General features: G+C 36.0%; 1 protein-coding gene across 1 annotated transcript in view; it reads left to right on the top strand.

Moving 5' to 3' along the window:
• The window catches only part of LOC110454566 (titin-like), a 158651-nt gene that overhangs the window by 119887 nt on the left and 17282 nt on the right, over window positions 1-21482 (top strand). Inside the window, exons 14-15 of the mRNA XM_021504139.1 lie at window positions 391-2179; window positions 3318-4154. Coding sequence (XP_021359814.1) covers window positions 391-2179; window positions 3318-4154 — 2626 coding nt within the window. The remainder of the gene's footprint in view (window positions 1-390; window positions 2180-3317; window positions 4155-21482) is intronic.

Below are 21482 nucleotides of genomic sequence, written 5' to 3' on the forward strand. Positions count from 1 at the left end.
GGAGCTATAGGGCTGACCAAAGGAGCTTGCAGTGATGCTTCTATTTCAGGGTATATAAGGGGGGATATTATGAGAACAACGGAACGTGTGGGGGAAACTGGGGTTGGTCATTGGTAGAAATCACTGCTTCAGGGATTCTCTAGATCTGCTAAGCAGGGATTGATTGCTATGATTAGAATACTTCATATCTACTCAATATCATTTTTAGTTCAGATATGCAAGGTTGTTGTGAGAAATACAGAAAGAAATTTGTGAAAATTGTGTCAGGTTTTTAGGAAAAATACAATGATGACACATTTTCATGATTACATGTATGTCATTAGTTGTTATTAAATGAAAATTAGTTTTTACATTACAATTCATTTTTTTCTTTGGTTTGTGTCTTTACAGAGAAATCCATCCGACTACTTAGCTCGTAAAAAGGCGAAGGAAGAGGAAGAACTAGAGAAAGCCAAACCCAAGCGATCCAAGAGTTCGGTAGACTCGGAGTATGTCGTCAAACGGCGCAGCTGGATAGATCGCAGAAAGGACACCAACGATGCACACTCACAAGAGATCAGATCGAAAAGGCGGTCATTAAATATTGATTCAAAAGCTGATGGTGGACTTTCTCCAAGAAAAACTGCCCCAGATCGACCGCAGAGACTTCCAGTAAAAAGTGATAGTCAAATTCCCGTTTCAGATAGGTCTCGTAAGAACATAAACTGTGAAAGTGTTGAGCCATCTGCCCCCACTAGGAGTCCCCGCAGAGCTGCCTCTCCCACAACAAGTCCAACTCGATCCACAAAAAAGACAAGAGCTCCCCCACCTCCCGTTTCCCCCACTGTTTCATCTGTCCCCACCGAACCAGTTCCTGTCATCTCTCCTCGTAAATCGAAGCAGGAAGCAGTCACAACTGAAAAATCCAAAGAGGAAGTAACAACACAGGAAGTGAACTTGCCCGAAAAATTAAAACAGGAGGTGAACTCTCCTGTCAGAGAAGTTAAAGAAGTCGTGAACACGGAGAAGGAGACACCTTCACGTCCCCCACGTAAAAAGCGTCCATCGTCTTCCACGTCGCCTGATCGTGCTATTAGTGTGCCTTCCGTAGATACGTCCAGCAAATCTTGTGATAAAAAGACCGAAAAATCTGAGGTCCGATTCTCACCTGAACCGAAATTGATTCCAGATGCTCCACTAGTTAACGGTGAAGTTAGCTTTTCTCTAGTATCAGTTGATCCGAAAAGAGACGACTCGACAGAGAATGGACCTTTGACTGTTAATGAAATCGTTAAATCTAGTGACAATCAAAATTTCCACAAGGAGAGCTTGACCAATCAGGTTACGACAATATCAGTGGAATCTGGCAAATCAGAAAAAAGCAGCCAAGCGACCAATCAGAACACTCCTTTCTCAAACGGACATTTACCATCCACAGAAGTTGTTGAAGAACAGATAGTTCAGGTTAAAAAATCAAAATCAGAAAGTGTTCCTCAATTTACATCAATCATCTTTGACGACAATATAGTTGATGAGGAGGTTGAACTAACTTTTAAGAAATTTTCACAGCAACCGCCCGACGTTGTTTCGTTAGCAGAATCGATTCATTCCACACATTCAGGTACAAGTACTGAGTCTTTCGTGCCCAACCTACCCTCGTCCCCGCCACCGTTACTGCCCTTGGGTGGGATTCCTAAAAAGTTAGTGTCTGCAGAATCTGTAGAGGAGGAAGTTATAGAGGTCGTGACCTCACCTGTTGTGGAATATAAACCAATCGCAGAGGAGAAAAGTCTTGAGTGCGAGCCTGTTGAAGAAGAAGTGATAGTAGTGACAAAAGTCACAAAGAAAGAAACATTGCCTGTTAATCAAACAGAGGAAGAAGAATTGATAGAAGTTGCAAATAATATAAAGGAAGAAATATTGCCGGTTGTTCAAAGGGAGGTAACCTCTCCAACTGCGTCTGAACTTAGAGCAGAATTCTTTGGACTAAATAAGAAATCTGGACCTGTGATGTCTGAGGAAATATTTTTTGAGGATGATGTTCCTCAGACGAACGGACATGTTGACCACATGGACGTCTTCATCAGTGACTTAAAAAATGAGGTCAGTTTGAAGGAGGCAGATGATAAGGACGAAGAATCGGACATATCTGAGGCAGACGAACAAGAAAATGGTCATTTTAAGGCTACATTTACTCCAGGTTGGTATTTGTCAATCTTGGAAATATTTAATTGCATGAATTCTAATTGACCCTCCTGTGAAGGTATTAAGCAGGTTAATATATCGGATTAGTTGCTTGTTGGAAAGGTTTGGGTTTTTTTTTTATCAAAAAGCCATTTTATGTAATATATATTCTTAAAGCTACCTAGTATTCAGAGCTGCCTGGTAAGTCCTTCAGCAATTTCAATTTACATACACTCCCTGCAAAAAGTTGATGGGTGTGGGGAGAAAACGAAGGGATATCATACAGTAACAAGGTTGTCGGTCTGTCCCATAAGAGTAATCTTGTCTTGACAACTTATGTTTTCATCCCAGTTTTTCTTTTTTTCTGGAAAATTCACATGTAATCACGACACTGTAAAGTTTTGCACCAACACATATTTTTTTCTGCCTATTTTTATGGGAGTTATGTCCTTTTACAAAAGTCTTAGCCAAATTTTGTCTAGACTATAGCTCTTGCAGTTTTCACCAGAAATTCTCTGATGTTGTGTACCTGTCCTTTCTTTTCTGATATGACTGTTTTGATAAGAGTTATTCCCCTTTTATGGAATTATTACCCAAATCTTGTCCAGATAATTCTACCTTTAACTTTCACCTGAGTTTTGTGAAACGTCAAAACAAATCACTTTATATGGACAATTTTATTAGTTGGGGGGAGGGGGAGAATGGTATTACTTGTGGCCTGTGGCTTACAATTTTAGTTGAAGGAAGATTGTCTCTGCAGTCAACTTTTTCACTATTCAGTCACATTAGCCCAGATTTTGTTTTAGCTTCATTAGCAAAGCTTATCTGTAAAACCCTAGCCCACTGGAAACTTGTTTTTTTTTTTTTTTTTAAATGACATATAATCTGATAACAAAAGCCCACAGTAATAACAAACTTTCTTGAATGTATAGAAACAGAAATTTTCATTTTAAAGCAACTCATGATCAATTACTAGATATGAGCATCTGGTGTGTAATTTTTCTCTATTATATCAAACAAAGCTTTTATTACGACACTCCAAAATAAATACTTTGCCTAAATTAAATTGTTTCAAATCAATTTTTCAACATCTACATTATTTTTTATTTCCTTATCAAAATGTTATTATTACACCCATTTCTGTTGCTAATAAGGTGATGCCAAAATAGGGAGTGTGCCCACTGACGTGGCGTTTGATGACGAGAATGACGGAGGTATCCAACTCGTCTCCTTCAACACCACCGAGAGTTCCATGCTTCAGAGTCCCGGGGAACAGTCACAGACCGACTCCGCCTTCGACGAGTTGATGTCGAGTACAGACCATGACAACAGTAACCAGGTCAGTTTGTGTAACACGCTCGAGGACTTCCAGGAGCAGGAAGAGGAGGTTGTCACGGAAACTGTGGAAGTCCAAGACTTTGTAGAATTTCACAGTCCACCGGTGAAGGAACAGATGCAGGTAGATGAAGTGGTCTTTGTTGAATCGGCTCCGCAACCGTCCAAACCAGAACCAGAGCTAGAAAAGGTTGAACCAGAGCCAGAAAAGGTTGAACCAGAGCCGGAAAAAGTTGAACCAGAGCCGGAAAAGGTTGAACCAGAGCCGGAACCCATTGTAATCGAAACAATGGAGGTTGTCAAAGAGGTCAAGGTTGAATCTGCACCCAAGCCTATTCATAATGAACCAGAGACACCTTTGGTTGATGACGTTGTCACAAATAAGGTCACAGTTGTCTCCCCTCCTGCAACCCCGATGCATGCCTCCTACAACGCTGGACTCCGAGACACATCATCCATTGTCAAGAAGGCACGTAATTTCTCCGACATCATCACAGAGCCGCCCAAGTTCACCGTTAAAGCGAGTACGAAAGAGGTTTCGGAAGAGAGGCTGAAGCAGATGGACATGGAAAGGAAGGCTATTCTACAGCAGAGTATGAAGTCTACCAAGTCGTTGGACGTCACTTACTCAGATGAAGAGGAAACCGTCACAGAAGGTAGGTCAAGTTTTGTATTCTGATAATGTCAGATGAGTGATTTACAAAGGGTAAAAATATGATGAAGTTATGATTGAACCGCCAATATTTGGTTTGAAAGTAAAAAATCATTTTATTAAAAACGCCACAAAAAGATCCATTTTGTGATTTAAGCATGAAAACTGTTTGTGTGATATAGATTTGAAATATACCTCCCTTTATCAATTTGATGTAACGATTAAATACAAATGAAAAATTGTAAGGGGTCAAAACTTTGTCTATATCATGCCCTAGAGGTCCTTACACCAAAATAGTGTGTGGTTTATAAAAGTTTGAGGACATGGAGATACAACTTCAGCTTTGTAGTCACGACGTGCAATATGTTCTTTTTTAAATGAAACTGAAATAATCTGCCCTAGAATGAGAGATGTGCAATACAGAGTGAATTTAGTGTCAGTATTTTGCAGTGAAATAAAAAAACAAATGCAACATGATGTCAGGAAACTTAAGTTATCAAACTTAAGCTATATACAGTACCACGTATATAGCATTTAACAGAGATTAACTTGGAGGCAGTAGTGTTTGATTGAAGGGAGACAACTCTTGTCTATTTACCTGAAAATGAATAATAGCCTTACATTTGGGAAAATTAAACATGAAAAGAGAATGATATATGATTGCTGACAATACGCTGACAGCATGTATAAAAATGAATATAACACCGTCTAAAAGAGTTGTTCTATTACATCCTGACTGATCCATTGAAGATGAAATGTATTGTTTATTCCAACAAGGTAGCTAAGTTTTAGTGTTAAATGAGGAAAAAATAGTTGTAATCGTTCCTTAACGAGGAAAATGTGAGTGTAGTGGGTCGACTTGTATCTCCATCCTACTGTACACACAGCTGATGTGTCCTCGTGACCCATTACATGGCTATAAATACACGGTGAGATACAGGGACGCCAATCAATACTGATACCCAGGTATATCTGACGACATACACCTTGATGTAGCATGTGACCCAGTCTCCATATAACTAGCAATATTATACCACGGTGGAGTAACACTACATATTATACACTGGAATCATTTCACAAGTATCAGTCATTGAATTAAAATTTACCTTTTAAAATTACAGTTAAAAAATATACAGGTATGGTATAACTCGTTTAAGATATTTTGGCAACTTGTCCATGTGCACCAACTGACATGACTTTTCAGTTATGTATACACGCCTATATTTGTATTGGGACATTATATCTATCGAGTTGTTACCAGTCTGTAGTGTATATTGAATACCTGTTATTCAGATTACGTGTCTTCGGATTTTTACCTGTCGTTGTATCAGTAAAATGTGGACATACGAACAAGTCTTATTCAATCGATCAAATGAAGGATAGGCATATGTAAACACTTCAATATGCTTAAACTCATTGCATTGAAATACACATGATCACGATCTCGTTTCCACCTGTTTTCCGGATTTATTCCCGTTTAACAAGGTAAGTGAGAGAATGTTATTAATGGCTGCAGACTTTGTGATATACGGGCCGGTGGACAGCATATCGTCCAGGTGAGTTTGTTTATGGCCTGAATTCATAAATATTTGAGTACAAAATCAGATACAAAATGAATTTCATACAGATTTGGATTCAGTACAGGTAAGTAAACAGGTGTGTTGTGTACAGGTGAAAAACCTATGTAGGTATACACTGCAGCTGTGGACTAGTTCATTAGAAAGGTAAGCTGTAGTGTAGTGTTCTTTATATGTGATCACCTGTCAATAATATTGGACTGATCAGGAGTGTCTGTGTGTGTATACAGGCATGCACTCAATACAGGTGTAAAAAGGTGTGTGCCACAGGTATTTCTGCAGGTATGTTATTAGTGGTCAGTATGTAGAGAAGGAATTGAGAGCAGTTTACCAGCAGACTTATATACATTCTTAGACACCTATAATCACCTGCTCAGAAGTAAGACTTAGTATTAGTCTCGTCAGTATCAACACTGACTGAGTATAAAGGGCTGCTCGTTCTAATTACAGGTGTCTCACTACAGGTAAGAATTACAGGTGATATATACCAGCCATTTTAGCATGTTTTTCAAAATGTCTGACTGTCCATCTAGGCAATATTTCAAAGTCATGTCTTATTTGTCAGATGTAATATTAGATATTAATTATGTTACAGTTTGTGTTATCCTTATACTGGGATGTGGAGTCCTTATATGTACAGTAAATTCAATTTACTTCCATCTGTTTAAATGCTCCAATAACTTCCATATCTACATGGTTTGGGCACTTGGCAAGAATCTTATGGAACCATAGCTGTATGATATGTTATACTTTAATATTGAGAGCAGTGTTCTTAGTATATGTAATATGTCACGCTGTCCTTCCTTTCTGAGGTGGGATACCTCAGCCCTGTCCATAACGGGTGCGGAGAACAAAACTGTTTGTACCTCAGACATGGGTACATCCATATGGGATACAGAGAACAAAACTGTTTGTACCTCAGATGTACCCCAGACATGGGTACATCTATATGGGAAGCAGAGTACAAAAATGTTTGTACCCAAGATGTACCCCAGACATGGGTACATCTATATGGGAAGCAGAGTACAAAACGGTTTGTACCCCAGATGTAACCCAGACATGGGTACATCTATATGGGAAGCAGAGTACAAAACAGTTTGTACCCCACATGTACCCCAGACATGGGTACATCTATATGGGAAGCAGAGTACAAAACGGTTTGTACCCCAGATGTAACCCAGACATGGGTACATCTATATGGGAAGCAGAGTACAAAACAGTTTGTACCCCACATGTACCCCAGACATGGGTACATCTATATGGGAAGCAGAGTACAAAACGGTTTGTACCCCAGATGTACCCCAGACATGGGTACATCTATATGGTAAGCAGAGTACAAAACGGTTTGTACCCCAGATGTAACCCAGACATGGGTACATACATATGGAAAGCAGAGTACAAAGATGTTTGTACCCCAGATGTACCTCAGATGTACCTCAGACATGTGGGCCTACCTCCACAGTGTATATGATTGTGATGCAGGTAGATGTACAGGTGTCATTCTTCCTATGGGTCTGTATTTTCACAGCTCATTTACAGTGCCATTCCATTTGGATCATAATGCTACAGTATAGAAACTGATATCCAACCTAGATATTATTATACTTGTTTTACTCTACTCAAATCAGAATGAGAAACAGCTGCCTGTTGGAACCATACTTACAATGCTGGCTAAGCCAATTGTTGCCCCATGTAAAACTGAATTTAAACTGTATTAAATGGTGAAATGCTAATTTTAACTTTCCAAATGCTTTAAAGCATTAAAAAGCTTGAACTTTTAATTGTTATTTAACATCGCTACGTCTTGTATTTCAAAAAAGTTTGATTTATAAAAGTGAGTAAGTGTGAATAAGTCTTATATCTTGAGGTAGTTTTCTTAAAACCAGGAAATGTAAAAATATCCTGAAACATGAAAAATAATGAGATCTCAAATTGAGACTTTATATACATACAATTTGTCTTTGATGTATATTGTGAAAATAAATAATTAATGAAAGACTGGTTTTCAAACATATAGTAAAAGAAAAAGTGTGATCGTGGGAATTTGCTCTTATTGTCATCCATCTTATGTAAACGCGGCAGTTCTCCGTAACTCAAGGAGCTGTATCGTTAGGTATTAGAAGTAGTATAATTAAGTCTATGAATAATTGATGGGGAGGCTAGGTATTGTTGTGTAAAGATTACCTTTAGTCTCACAAATCAGTCAGGTAGACAATATATAAAAGCTTGTTAAATACAGGTATGTTAAATTCTCCCACAAAGGCTGGGTTCAAGATAACACGCAGGTAATATAAGGTAAATCAGTATTGGCCCCGCCCGTTTCATCTACATTTCCAATTTTATATAAAGAGTTGTCGAGAGTTATCTTTGAACTCCTTCACCCCAGAAATTTCACAATGAACTATTCCAACATTTGAATTAGAAGAGTTCAAATGTGTCTTCAGGGGTGAATTAGTTTAGGATTCCTGTCCAACTGCAGGCAAAAGAACAATAGAATTCCACTGTCCTTTTTTCATATAAACAGTAACCTCCCCTTTATTTAGTTTTGGATATAACTGTGATGAAGTTAAAGCAGAGTGCCTCCATTGACCAGGTAGCTCAGTTGGTTGGAGTGCTGGTGTTTACAAACTGAAGTCTTGGGTTCGAATCCTGGTCTGATCCCATTGTATTTTTACCCTCAAGCTCAAAACACTTTTGTTGATTATACGATTTAGTCCTAGTTGATTATAATATATTTTTTACAAAAGAGTGAACAGTGTCCAGGTTTCTTTTCAGAAATAAGTTATGAGAGCTATATTCATGCCAGAAAATACAGTCTCCTATGTGTAGTTATGGGTTTTGGCAGTGGGACAGGCCTGGGATCCTATAAATGAATATTATATGTAAACTAGGTTTGCTATTTTAGTAACCATGGATTTATGAATTATAATTGTTGTCAGCTATGTGTCAGTTTTTCATTACAATAATTAGTTCATAATTGGAGAAGCTATTTTTACGATCATGTAATTAGATTTCTAGCATCAATCAATAGTTGACTTAGCTGTCTCTTTATTCAAATGTGACTAGAGACATGTATTTCCAAGGTTGAATAATATTAACAAAATTCATTTAACCTGAAAACACATGAGTTTGTGAACTTCAATAATCGATTGAAGAATGATTTTTGAGCTAAGTCATGATTTAATATTGCAATAATGAAGAAGATAAGATGCCACAGGCTGGAGGGATACAATATTTACGGCAGAGAGAAACAATGTGTTCGGTAGGGAAACCGGTACATTTGTTGTACAGTGCGATAATATTTATATATAGACATGTAATATACAGGTCTTGTCAATAACCAAGAACCTGATTTATTCCATGTCATACATATATTGCTAGCTAACTTATTGACTATCAGGTGTTTGTGAACATTCGAACATCCATAATGATTAAGTACTTGACCCTGTGACCTTTGATGTCTGGGGCCTGGCTCATCTAGGTGGCCACAGTGGATATACAGGTGTAATTTATCATTGGTCATTTTGTTGGTCATGTTATGGTCATCCTAATCATTAAGTTGATGACCAACTGTGTATTGGTCAAGAGTTCGTGCTCCATATAGGAATGATTCTGACCAGCAGAAGATAAACTCAATATGGTTACAAATAGGAGGCCGCGGTGGCCAAGTAGTTCAGGCGTCTTTTCATTCTGCTACCACTAGCCCTCCACCACTGGGTCGCGGGTTCGAAACCTACATGGGGCAGTCGCCAGGTACTGATGGCTGTAGGTCGGTGGTTTTTCTCCGGGAACTTCGGCTTTCCTCCACCACTAAAACCTGGCACATCCTTAAATGACCATAGCTGTTTATAGGACGTCAAACAAACCAAACCAAATCAACTTGTTTATTTTCTTCTTTGAATGTTGAAATTTACATCAGATCAATTTCATTGTAAAAAGCCATGTTGAAATATACATGTTCTTCTAGTTCATCTAAGAAAATCTTATTCGGGCTGTAAATTTTTAACTATTAAGATATCTTAATGAAACCTGCATCACTTGAATGTGTCCAGCGGACTATAACTAGGTCATGGTGACCTTCACCTCTAGGTCAAAGGTCAAATAATGCAAAGCAAAATATGCATATAGGCTGCTACTGGGAGACAAGTATTTTTCACAAAGAAAGTTCAAGTTTCGACATGATGTGATCTGAGCATTGATAGAACAGTATAGGATGAAAATCAAAAATAATCATCACTGTATTATATATGACCTCCAAAACACCGATTTTTTTTGCCTACCTGTAAATGATAATAAATCGCCAGGTTATAAAACTTTCTACACAACTGACTCATTCAGAGTTGAGATCTACATATCCTATTAGGTCAGATCAAATTTGGTGAAATAAACATGTTTTAACGTGTAACTTGAAATCTACAACTATATTGTGCAAAATCATATAAGGTACACTAGTATGTAAATAAGTTATATCAGCACTAGAAAACAAGAAGGATTTATATAAAACCTATTACGTTTTGGGAAAATGTGAATAATTTATGGTGACATGATCAGAAATGCTTTGTTTGAAATATTCATGATTGTTAAATTTGATAAGATAATAAAAAGTGTTCCCGATGGAACAGGATTTCCTTCCTTGATAACAAATCTTCTAAATGCAAATTTCAAGGGGGCTATGTAAGTGGAGCTATGTGAACTGCTTGGAATTAGTATCAGGACAACTGATATGACCCTGCGTATCACAGTAGAGGAAGCTAGGCCATGGTGAACGGAAAATATAGAAATCATTACCTTATTTTTATTTTTGTCTTTTGTTCGGTCGAAGGAACAAAGTTTAGGAAGGTTGGAAGCAAAATTTCAGAATTGTTGTTGTCAAAAAATTGCTTTAAACATCACAGAAACAATTTGCTTAGATACACTGCTACACTTTGTGAGACAGGAACTGTGCAGATCTTGTTAATTTGCTCAAATACACAGTATGACATACTAGTGTAGGTAATTGTGATGAATTTCTCCATTGGAATTTTATCTTTCAAAATATAAAATAAAGAATGAACCTCGTGGCAAATATAAACATGAGATGTTTATCAATCGGTCTAGGATATTTATCAACGTGGCGGACAAAAATGAAAATTAAACTACACACTAGTTGACGGTGGATTGTATGTGTAAGATTTCCGGCCGAGTGGCTCGATGATTGTCTGTTTGTCAATAAACGTCTACAGTCCTGGTAAGTACGATCATTGTTATCGGGGATTGTACACATATATTTATCTCTCGTGGTCTCATTTGCATACTCTCTTTAAGAAGAAGATTGGCAGACCCGTTTTTCCGGCTGACAAAACATTAAAAATGCATTTATAGCCTTATTACGGTGAGAAAGTCTGGTCTATAGTGTCATTGAAAAAAGTTCTCTACCAGGAACACAGTCAACAACGGGTCAAGGGTTATTCAGGTAAGACTTGCTCAAGAGGGAACGAAAAAAATCTACAGGGTTTAGAAAACCTTGTGTGTTGTGGATGGAAACTCTAGAACAGTCACCGGTTTGTGTTTGTGCAGTTGACTGTAGTCCAGTAATCCTTATCTGCCGAGAAAATAGACATCCAATTCGGCTATTATTTATTTGGATATCGAGACGTCTTAGAGGTAAGAGGTCTTTGTATGTGTGAATTTGTATCGTAGATCAAACACCAACAAGTTTTCCTTAAGGTTTATGATATACGTATATGTTCTAGACGAGGAAGATCAGTGTTAAATTTCACATCAAGGACATTATAAATAGGTGTCTTGGAATGAGTCATACATAGTTTGGGTTTGAACAGTTTTGTTTTGTATATATTCAATGTGTACATAGTGTACGTCATCGGTAATACTTTATGGATTAATTAAATGTCTACCATCTTGCTTCTAGTTGATCTAAATCAATATTTGGTTCTCTAAGCTATAAATATATAATGAACGTCAGATGAAAGAACATTATTTTGCATGGATTTCCAGTAGAACATTCACATGAAATAATTTTGCAGTATGTTTGTAAAATCTTTGATTTGATGTATTTTTGCACGTTTTATTATGGCAGATATTTTCTTTCAAAATTTGAACATCTTTTTGAAATTTTTCATATTGACATTTTCTTTGGATCTGATTGCTAAAAATAACAGTTCTCAAGTTTCAATAAATCCTCATGTTTATCGAAATGGTCCGAATAAGATCAATGAAAAGTTATATGGTTTGTCATAGTCTAAAATTTTGAAATACATTGTATTCCATCATTCTATTGATGAAATCGTTCAAAAATACCTTTCAGTACATCAAGATTGAAGCATTCTGTATGGAAAGTGATCCAGTGAAAAGTCAATATTTAATTGGTTAAGCCTGAGAGACCTTCAGTTGTTGGCAAACTGTTTACCCTGTAAATGTCTTCATAAATACTGCCAATTGAACTAAATCACTCAAAACTATCACACTTATTGACTTATGTTATGTTCTGAAGGATAGGGCATAATGAAACACAGAACGGGGCGATAGGGCTATACTTTACCGTAAGTCTGTGAAAAGGACCGGTAAAAAGGGAGGGGGGGGTAATTTGCTGTGTACCTTTAAGATGGGGGGAGGATCATCAATAGACATGTATCTCTGCTGACATTAACCTATCTGATCACTGATAAGTCAATTTGATACAGATAAAGACCTTATACCCTAGTTTTAGTAAATGTTACAGATATGTGGGTCACATTGACAAATAAATAGATTTTACATCAGAGAGTTGAAAAATTGGTACTAGCTAAGGAGTATCCATATTTGTACCACTTCGTAAAACTTTAAAGAGATCCTGATTAATATCATGAAAATACGGAAGATCCTGTTTTTGTGTTAAATATGGGGTATTAGTTCATTTTGTATTAATGTATTTCTCCGATAATATTTCTGTGCTGGGTTATTTTGCGTAAACTGCTGTTACTTAACTTCTCAGCCAGTTTCTTAATGAAACTTGGCACATATGATCTGTACCTTATACAATTAGTTTGTACGATGATCTGTACCTTATACAATTAGTTTCTAAGTTAACATTATTTAAAAATATCTTATTGGACACAACTCTTTCACAAATCACAGGTAAAATGTGCAAGGTAGCATATAGCCTTAACTCTAACACAAGTCACAAGTATAATGAAAGGTAGCATATAGCTTTAATTCTAGCACAAGTCACAAATATAATGAAAGGTAGCATTTAGTCTTAATTCTAGCACAAGTCACAAATATAATGAAAGGTAGCATATAGCCTTAATTCTAGCACAAGTCACAAATACAATGAAAGGTAGCATTTAGCCTTAATTCTATCACAAGTCACAAATATAATGAAAGGTAGCATATAGCCTTAACTCCAACACATGTCACAGGTATAATGAAAGGTAGCATATAGCCTTAACTCTAACACAAGCCACAAATATAATGAAAGGTAGCATTTAGCCTTAATTCTATCACAAGTCACAAATATAATGAAAGGTAGCATATAGCTTTAATTCTAGCACAAGCCACAAATATAATGAAAGGTAGCATATAGCCTTAATTCTAAGGTTAACATATTTCGTTTAGAAAGGATTTGTATTAAAAATGCAGAATGTACAGTAGATGAGATGTAATTGACTGAATTACTGAATAAAGAAATTAGACGCTATGAGAAAACATTTAAGTTGCATAAGTGAGGGTAAGGTTGGTTTTGTGATGAATGCATTCTTGAATATGATAGGTAGTAATATTATACCAAGGAAATTCAGGTCATACTATCAATAGCACACTGACATTGGAAGTTATTTTGAATTGGATAAAGATTTTGTTGAACCTCATGCCTGACTAACTTCACTTGTGTGTGGAGATATTTTGTATTTTGTTTGTGTTGTTGTGTATTTATTTATACCCCAGGGCTATGTCTAAAGTTAATCATCAAGAAAATCTAAATGTATCATTTATAAAGAGCTGTTGCCTCTTTTAAACATACAATTTATCAACCAAAACAAGTGATCAAATTACACCAACAAATGAATAAAAATAAAGATAGTGACCTCATTTTGTACTTTGTATATGCTATACTTTTGTCCTTGAACAAGGGGGTTGCTTTTCACATCTTCATCTAATGCGAATTTATAAGAGTTATAACTGTAAAAATGAAAATCTTTATGGTGTGAAAATGCTGACATTTTTTTCATGATGAGTAAATTAGCGTGAAAAATATCCGCATGCAATATGTATTTACAGATTAAATAGATTCTAGATAGAGTATGTAGATTTCAAATCAATTGCCAATTTGGGAAAAAATCATGTCACTGCAGTCAGTTGAAATTAAGTATCCACACGTATATTTCCACATGCCAAAATTTGAACTTTCACAGTATGGTACTTTTATTTGTTACAGAAATAGCAACAATTAGATTTCATTCCCATTAGTCATGCAGACTTCCTTACCAGGAAAGTTTTAACCCTGCTTCAATGAGAGTAGGTTCTTTGATAACGTTGTCATGATCGTTAATGGCGTGTTTGAAAGTGATCCAGGTACGTGATCTTAAGTTTCTTTGGCTAATATTTTGTTTGTATCAACATGTAGAGCATATTGATGTCAAGAAACTGACGAAGTAATTATTGGGAATACATTTGCATACATTTCTTAGTAGATTGGTTTCGTTATCTCTCCTGTGTAATTATTATAATTAGCATGATACATGCAAGGCTGTGTACTTGCCACCGACCAAGACATACCTGCGTACCCCGAGATCGTACGAGCATGTGTCAACAAACCTGGAATTATCCCGGAATTGATTTTGGATATGTTGCATAAGACGAAGCGTAGTGAAACCCAGCGTTTTACTTGTTTTCGTTCATGGGACATTTACTTCAATATTTTAACTGTGATAATCTGGAAAACCAATGCAAGTTTTATAGATTTGAACTAAGGCATGCATAATTAACAGATCACACAGGTGTATTCTTAAAGTTTTATCTATTGAAGCGTGTATAATCTAACACTGCAAACCGGTCTGGGAATGTAATGGAACGTCACTCTGTGTGTGTATTGACCTGTTAATCAGAAAAATGTGTCATTAGATAAAGTTAAAAGATTACACTAGACACGGTAACATTTAGTGAGGTTTGCTTGTCGTTAAAAACTACAGTTAAGTGACTAAAGCACAGTTTTCTATGGAAACAGTAGTCGTTGGAACTTTAACTATTTTTTTTTGTGATGACTCGCATTGTTTGTTCAGCAAGACGTATTTTTCCCATGATCAAGTTTAGATGAGTTGACTGTGACACGGGTTTGAGATAATTTGTCATTGTTCTGTGTATAACACAACAAAACAAAACAAAAATCCTGCCTTAAAAAAAAAAAATCTATATGTTTCAAAGTTTCACCTCAGCGATTCTTTTCGAAATGGAAGTGTGAAAGAGCACTTGGGAATTATTTTTCGGAGGAGAACATTTTCGCCTGCAAAATGGTTAGAATCTATTACTGTCAACGGGAAGGTAAGCAGATCAACTTTTGCAGTTGTTGTATTATTTTGTGGCGTGTGCAATGTGAGGTTATGCTAATTAAAGTTAAATGCAATCAAATTCTGATGTATATAGCGGTGAAGGAGTACAGACTAAATTCAATAATAATTTTACCTCTCCACGTTCTGTCTGATAAATATGCTAATTAATGAAATTACTCATATGACGTTCATAATTAGCATGTGTCACAATTTGAAAGTGTATATAATATAACTCATGCTTAAAGAAGCCAATCTTCACGTAAGTGCAGTAAGAGTAGCATGGATAGTTATTGTACCTGTGTCGAGTCCAGTTGCTGCTGTCCAGGTAAAAGTTATATATATATATATATTGAAATGCAGTTATCTTTGCTGTAATTTCCTTAAGATAGGTCATCTAGACAAGAGATATTGCCTATAGTCTTTTACCATACACAGCTTCTTTGTACTGAAGCTATACTAGAATCCTACAGAAACTCTTGATGCTAAAACACTACTCTTTGCAAAATTTGTTACGCTTAGAATTTGTAGCGTCTAGAATTCAATTTTTCTGCCTTGTTTTAGCCAAGACATTCTGGTATAAAAAGATAGGGTTATGAAAATTAGTATTGTGTACCTGCGTATGAATTTACACAGATTATTGTCAATCGACCATATTTTATCGACTTGGTAAACACTATCGGGCAAACAGAAGCGTCTGGGCTAAGGTGTGTTTCTTTATAATCCTGTCTACAGCTGTGATTGCAATGATTACATCGGATTACGTATCGATTCTAAAGCTAACACCACAGAGTAGTGTTTATAAAAACATGTACAATCATACGAACTGTAATTTGAACAATGATATTGCCCCAGGTTATTGGCTTGTTGCACGATTGCTATGGCAACCACTGTTTGGGATATATGACTCATGATCAGTTGCGGAAAAGGATTTATCAGATTACGCTACTGTAGATAACTTGTATTTTACGAGGTATTTATTTGCAGGTAAAGTCACGTTAGGCTTAAATTGTGGTTTGCAGTAATCACGCAGCAATTTTTTAAACATTACATAACATGGTATGAAGGAGTAAGTATGAAATGATCAGGTGGCAAAATTAGGTGTAAGTCATTTCTTTTAAAAAGGAGATACATGTGGCTGTAAGGTAGCATACATCCTTAAGCCTTTTCAGTTTAACAAAAAAAACTTCTTCTTTACTAGACACACATGTTAAATACTAAACTTATTTGTTTTTGTTCCATCTTAAAATAATAAGCAGGATCTTATGTAGAATTTGTCATTGTCACTGGCAGTAGCACCTCACACAGATGGAATTTAATTAAGCACAGGTAAATAAAACCATATATAATTTGTATAGGTGCTGATAATATCTTAGTATTTCAATCTGCCATTGGGATGTTGTTTCATTGCAAGGTAACTTTGGTTCTTTATGTCAGCTTCTTGCTGGATTTCTCGTAATAATTAAGATGTTGATGAAACAGTAGATAAGTTATATGTGCAAGGTCAAGGCTGATTTGATTAGGTAAGCTGGAATTGACCTCAGAGAAATTTAAAATGCTACAGTCCAGTATGGATAGCCAATGGTCATTTTACTGATGAGTAGGAGTAAGATTGCTACAAATTAGGTGATGGCTGACCGAGCAAAAACTTAGGATTGACCAGGTCAAGTTATAACAAGGGAGACAACTCAATGCTGATCAGAGCAAACTTATTCAAGAATTAATAAAAGTGGGTGAAAATAGCCATTGGGCAGGATATTCCTATCACTGGTTGACCTGGCTAATTTGATTAAAAATCTTATTGGATGTATTGTAGATAAGAGGCCATCAATAGCTCCAAGTGAGATCTGGGCAAGGGAGATAACTTTCAATCAATGTATTTCAAAATATCAAGACACATTTGATAAAACTACTATTACAATAGACAAAGAGGGTCTCCTTGTAATATGCCTACATTTTACAAGGGAGATAACCCTGCTATAGGTTATGTTAAGTGGATGAACAGTGACAAATGAGAGGACTAATTTATGATAAGGACTGACCACTAGTGACCACTACACCCTCAAGCCAGATTTTTATCACCTGACCCTGTCGCTATGTCTAGACACAAGCTTTGATGATGTCATATAGGCTACGAATCCGTTTCCATGTACCAAGTTGCTAAAATGGTTCAGTTTCCTCATTGATTTTCCTTTTACAATTATTTACATCTCACTCCATTTGCACTGAATTGATTTGCTAATTGCTTAATTTTTAATTAATCTTTTTCCATTGGCCAAAACTTAGATTCATATCAAATGAAGTATTAAAGAATTATATGTTGCTGGGTAGTATTGCCGATATTTTTACTTTTTACTACTGAAATGTGTGCACAATGAATTCTCTTTACATACCCATCTGAAATAAATCTTGGTAAACAATACTTTGTTTAGTTTCTATAATGTTAATTAATCAATAACAGTGGAACAATTTTCATGGTGATATATTACTGTATTTACTTTGCAAACTTTCTATTTAAAAGTGGTGCCTGAAAATTATTCGAACCTTGACAATAATATCAGTATTGATATGCGTTTAAACTAGATTAAATGAAATATCGAAAAAAGTCAAAGATTATGATTGAAATACAATGTAGCACAAATGGTCTACAACCAGAAAAGAAATTTAGCCATTCAAACTTTATTTTGTACAACAGGTCAACAACGTTACTACCAACCCTCTAACTATATGGCATAGTGACACCGCTAACTCATTGACAGTTTGAACAACTCCAGGTGCCTTGTTGGTGTTCTTTGTAGCTTTATAATAGAAAGGACTTATATAATTAGCATACCATTGAAAGTTTGACCCTCGGGTGCTATGTATGGGGGTGTAAGGTCTAAACCTGTTAAGCAACATAACATAATGAGGTCATTATGACAGGTAATAGCACAAACCTGTTTCATTGAATAATTTGTCTACCGGTAAATTAGGCTTTGTCAAAAAAATCAAGAATCAAAAACCGTCAAAACACACACACAGTTCTTACGTAATCAAACTCATATGAACATACATGCAAGTCAAACCGGATCAGTTGATATTTGGAACTTCGTGAAGGCAAACATGAGGCTGTATTTTGTTGATAACCCATGCTTGTATGACATTTTGATCCCGTATTGGAATAGGGATATTTACTGTACATGTAAGTTACAAAAGTGTTGATATTGCGATAGATTCTTGTATTACATTAATTGTGTTGTGTGCTCTATTTGAAATAGAACTATAACAGTAGTTGTAATATATGCTAATAACGATCTGATCTTATTGTCCAAAATTTGTATGTTCTGTCATATTGAAAATATGGAATAAGACAAGATTTAGATATTGAAGACTTCACACGTTTGAATTCATTAGAAATTGGTCACTTTTTAAATGCCTCTTGATGGTCAACTTTAGAACAAAATTGTGTTTAAAATGTCACTTTGCAGTGAAATGTATCTCAGTCATGAAAAGTGATAAATTAAACAAGGCAATAATAATTAACATTTCTGGTGTTAGTACAACGAGTTTCTGCTTAAAGAACCTGATACTGCGAGTAGAATGAGATTCTGTTGCTTTAAGAACCTGATATTTTGGTGGGTTTTTTTATGTAGGGNGGATGTAGGTTAATTGCCAATTGAATCCACAAGGATCAACAGTGGTCTTATCTGTATCTGTATAAGGATAAAAGAAAAATGTTATCCTTCTAAGATGTAAGTAGAATCAGATTTGAAATGGTCTTTGCCATTTATTTTTCAAAAACATCCAGAATTTTATGGCTTTTACCAAACAGTAGCAAACAAGAATTGAGCTTGAACTATGTAGTGATTGGCGGTGATCTCTATTAAGGTAAATATGTACTCGTTTAACTAAAGTTTGTGTTAAAGATTGGTCCAAACATCTTAAGGCACTCCGACAACAAACATGTTAGTATTCGCAATCTTTGTCTGGTTTGTTTGAGCGCCTGTCGGATGATTCCGGAGCTACGATACACGTCCATTTTATGTTATTACCGGTGGAACAAACATATCTTTTGCGGCAGTTCTGTGTTGGTATCATTGGCTTATTGTCAATTCCGCCATTTATCAGAAGCAAATGTTGATACAGGGATTGCGGACCAGCGTCCAATATTTACCTGTCTGAATACAGATTACTCGGGCGGGAGGCTCCTGATAAAATTCTGGTTTCAAAATTGAGTAAATATGAAAAGTGATCCTGTCTTACCCTAGACAAACAGTTAGGATCTTCCGATCGTTTGTGCTGGATTAGTCTATAAAGCTAATTGGAAATACAGTGTCTGCTATGCACTAGATAGTAGGATACAACCCTTGTTAATAACATTGCCTTCTTTGTAATATTGGAATCTTCTTAATTAAATATCCTGAGACTAAAATGTCTGGTATTCTATTTACCCTAATGGCTTAATAGAAAGAGGATTTATTAAACCTCATAGAATGTATTGATTTCAAGCGAAGGGAGTTTTTCGAAAAATAAAATTGATTTATTGAATGTTGGTTAGGTGTAAAATCTTATCTGCCAGTGTCCTCTATCACTTATACCTATGTACACATGTTCGATATGTACTCCAAAACTTACTAGCTGAAGATTTTGAAGTAGGTTTTTCAAAAGGAAGATTTTCACTTTCATTGTTTCCCTCGCAGGAAATATTGAGGTAAGCAAATAGAAGGTTTTCTTTTCTGGAGACAATTTTGCTTAAAGGACACCAGTTGTGAAATCTATTTCTTTGACTGACAAGGAAAGATGTATGGACTTATTTTATAGTAGATGACCATATATCATGTTCAATGCCTGGTAGATTGCTGTAATGTTATAATCAATATTTGTAGACATTAACTTTACACATCGACTGTTACTTTACATTCTCCCCTAATTTTACTGGAGTGAATACTTTTTCAGTGACAACACATATGTTCTTGTACTGTAGGTAGCAACTTTACAGTATTTGGCTGTAACTTTACATTATTGAGTTATAACTTTACATTATTTATCTAAATGTTCTATATTTGGATGGAACTTTACATTATGGAGTGGTGAATTTACATTATTTAGTTGTAACATTACATCCTCCGCTCTGACTACAGACACAATGTGTTAAGCACCTGTTATTTAGTGACTAATTATGATGGATAACGAGTGTATGTCTATTAGACTGAAGCAGTGAAGGGTTATTGAGACAGACCCATCGAGACGGTTTTGATGATGACGGATTATGCTATCTTACATCACCTTGTTGCATGGGGCCATTGACCAGGAAATGGTGTTGGGGATGACCTAACATTTCAGCTGTCAATCAAGCTGAGTATATTTCCCTACCAATATCCGGTCAGAATGCAGACCTGATTTGATCATTATACAGGCTAAGTTGGAGTTTGGATTTTCTGCCAACTGAAATTGTGGTCTTGGTAGAATTTAGTTTATTACATGTAGATGCGACCCTAATTCTTGTGAAAGGACAGACATATGTAATATTTAGCGCTGAAGTGCGAACTTCTGCCTGCAACACCTGTGAAACAAACTAAAGGATGTGAAAATTACCTGTGCCAGGTATTGGTTGATTGCAATTATTTTGAGGAAGACACCATTGCGCAGATACATAATAGGTAAGATTTTTCCTGTTTAAAAGAAAAATGTTGTTTACAGTTAATCACACGTCACCATGTTTATACCGTCACCAGACGGGAAGACAACGATGCATCAATTAAAACACTTGGCCAGGTAACATACCTCCGGGATCAATGATTCGTATTTAAATTTATTATATGCACAGGTATTGCAGGGCCTCTGTACCTTATACGGTAGTCTACGTAGCTAAAAGTACAGCTAGTAAAAATACGAACGCTTGTTTTTCATCAAAAAAAAAAAAAAGAATTATCCCTAAGTTTAGGCAATGTGGGTGTGTGACAAATGTTGTGGTACATTTTGACGTCTATTATCAGATGTTTGTTTTCAAATTGGTAAGAAATTACATGTGAGAGTATAATAGAAGGATTTATTAAGAAATGTGTGTGCTTATTAATCTAGAGGTCAAGATGATTTGACCTTTTGACAACATGGAGATAATGATTTAAAGACTCCTTGTCACAGATTCTGGGACTGCCTTTTTGCCGGAGGGGAAGAGAAATTTGATGTGGACAATGTAGAGTATAAGGATAGGTATAAGGATACTGGTGTCCGTTAGTAAGCCACCACGGCCCCCGA

This window comes from Mizuhopecten yessoensis, unplaced genomic scaffold (genome assembly GCF_002113885.1).
Source record: "Mizuhopecten yessoensis strain PY_sf001 unplaced genomic scaffold, ASM211388v2 scaffold7907, whole genome shotgun sequence".
Lineage (NCBI taxonomy): Eukaryota > Metazoa > Mollusca > Bivalvia > Pectinida > Pectinidae > Mizuhopecten > Mizuhopecten yessoensis.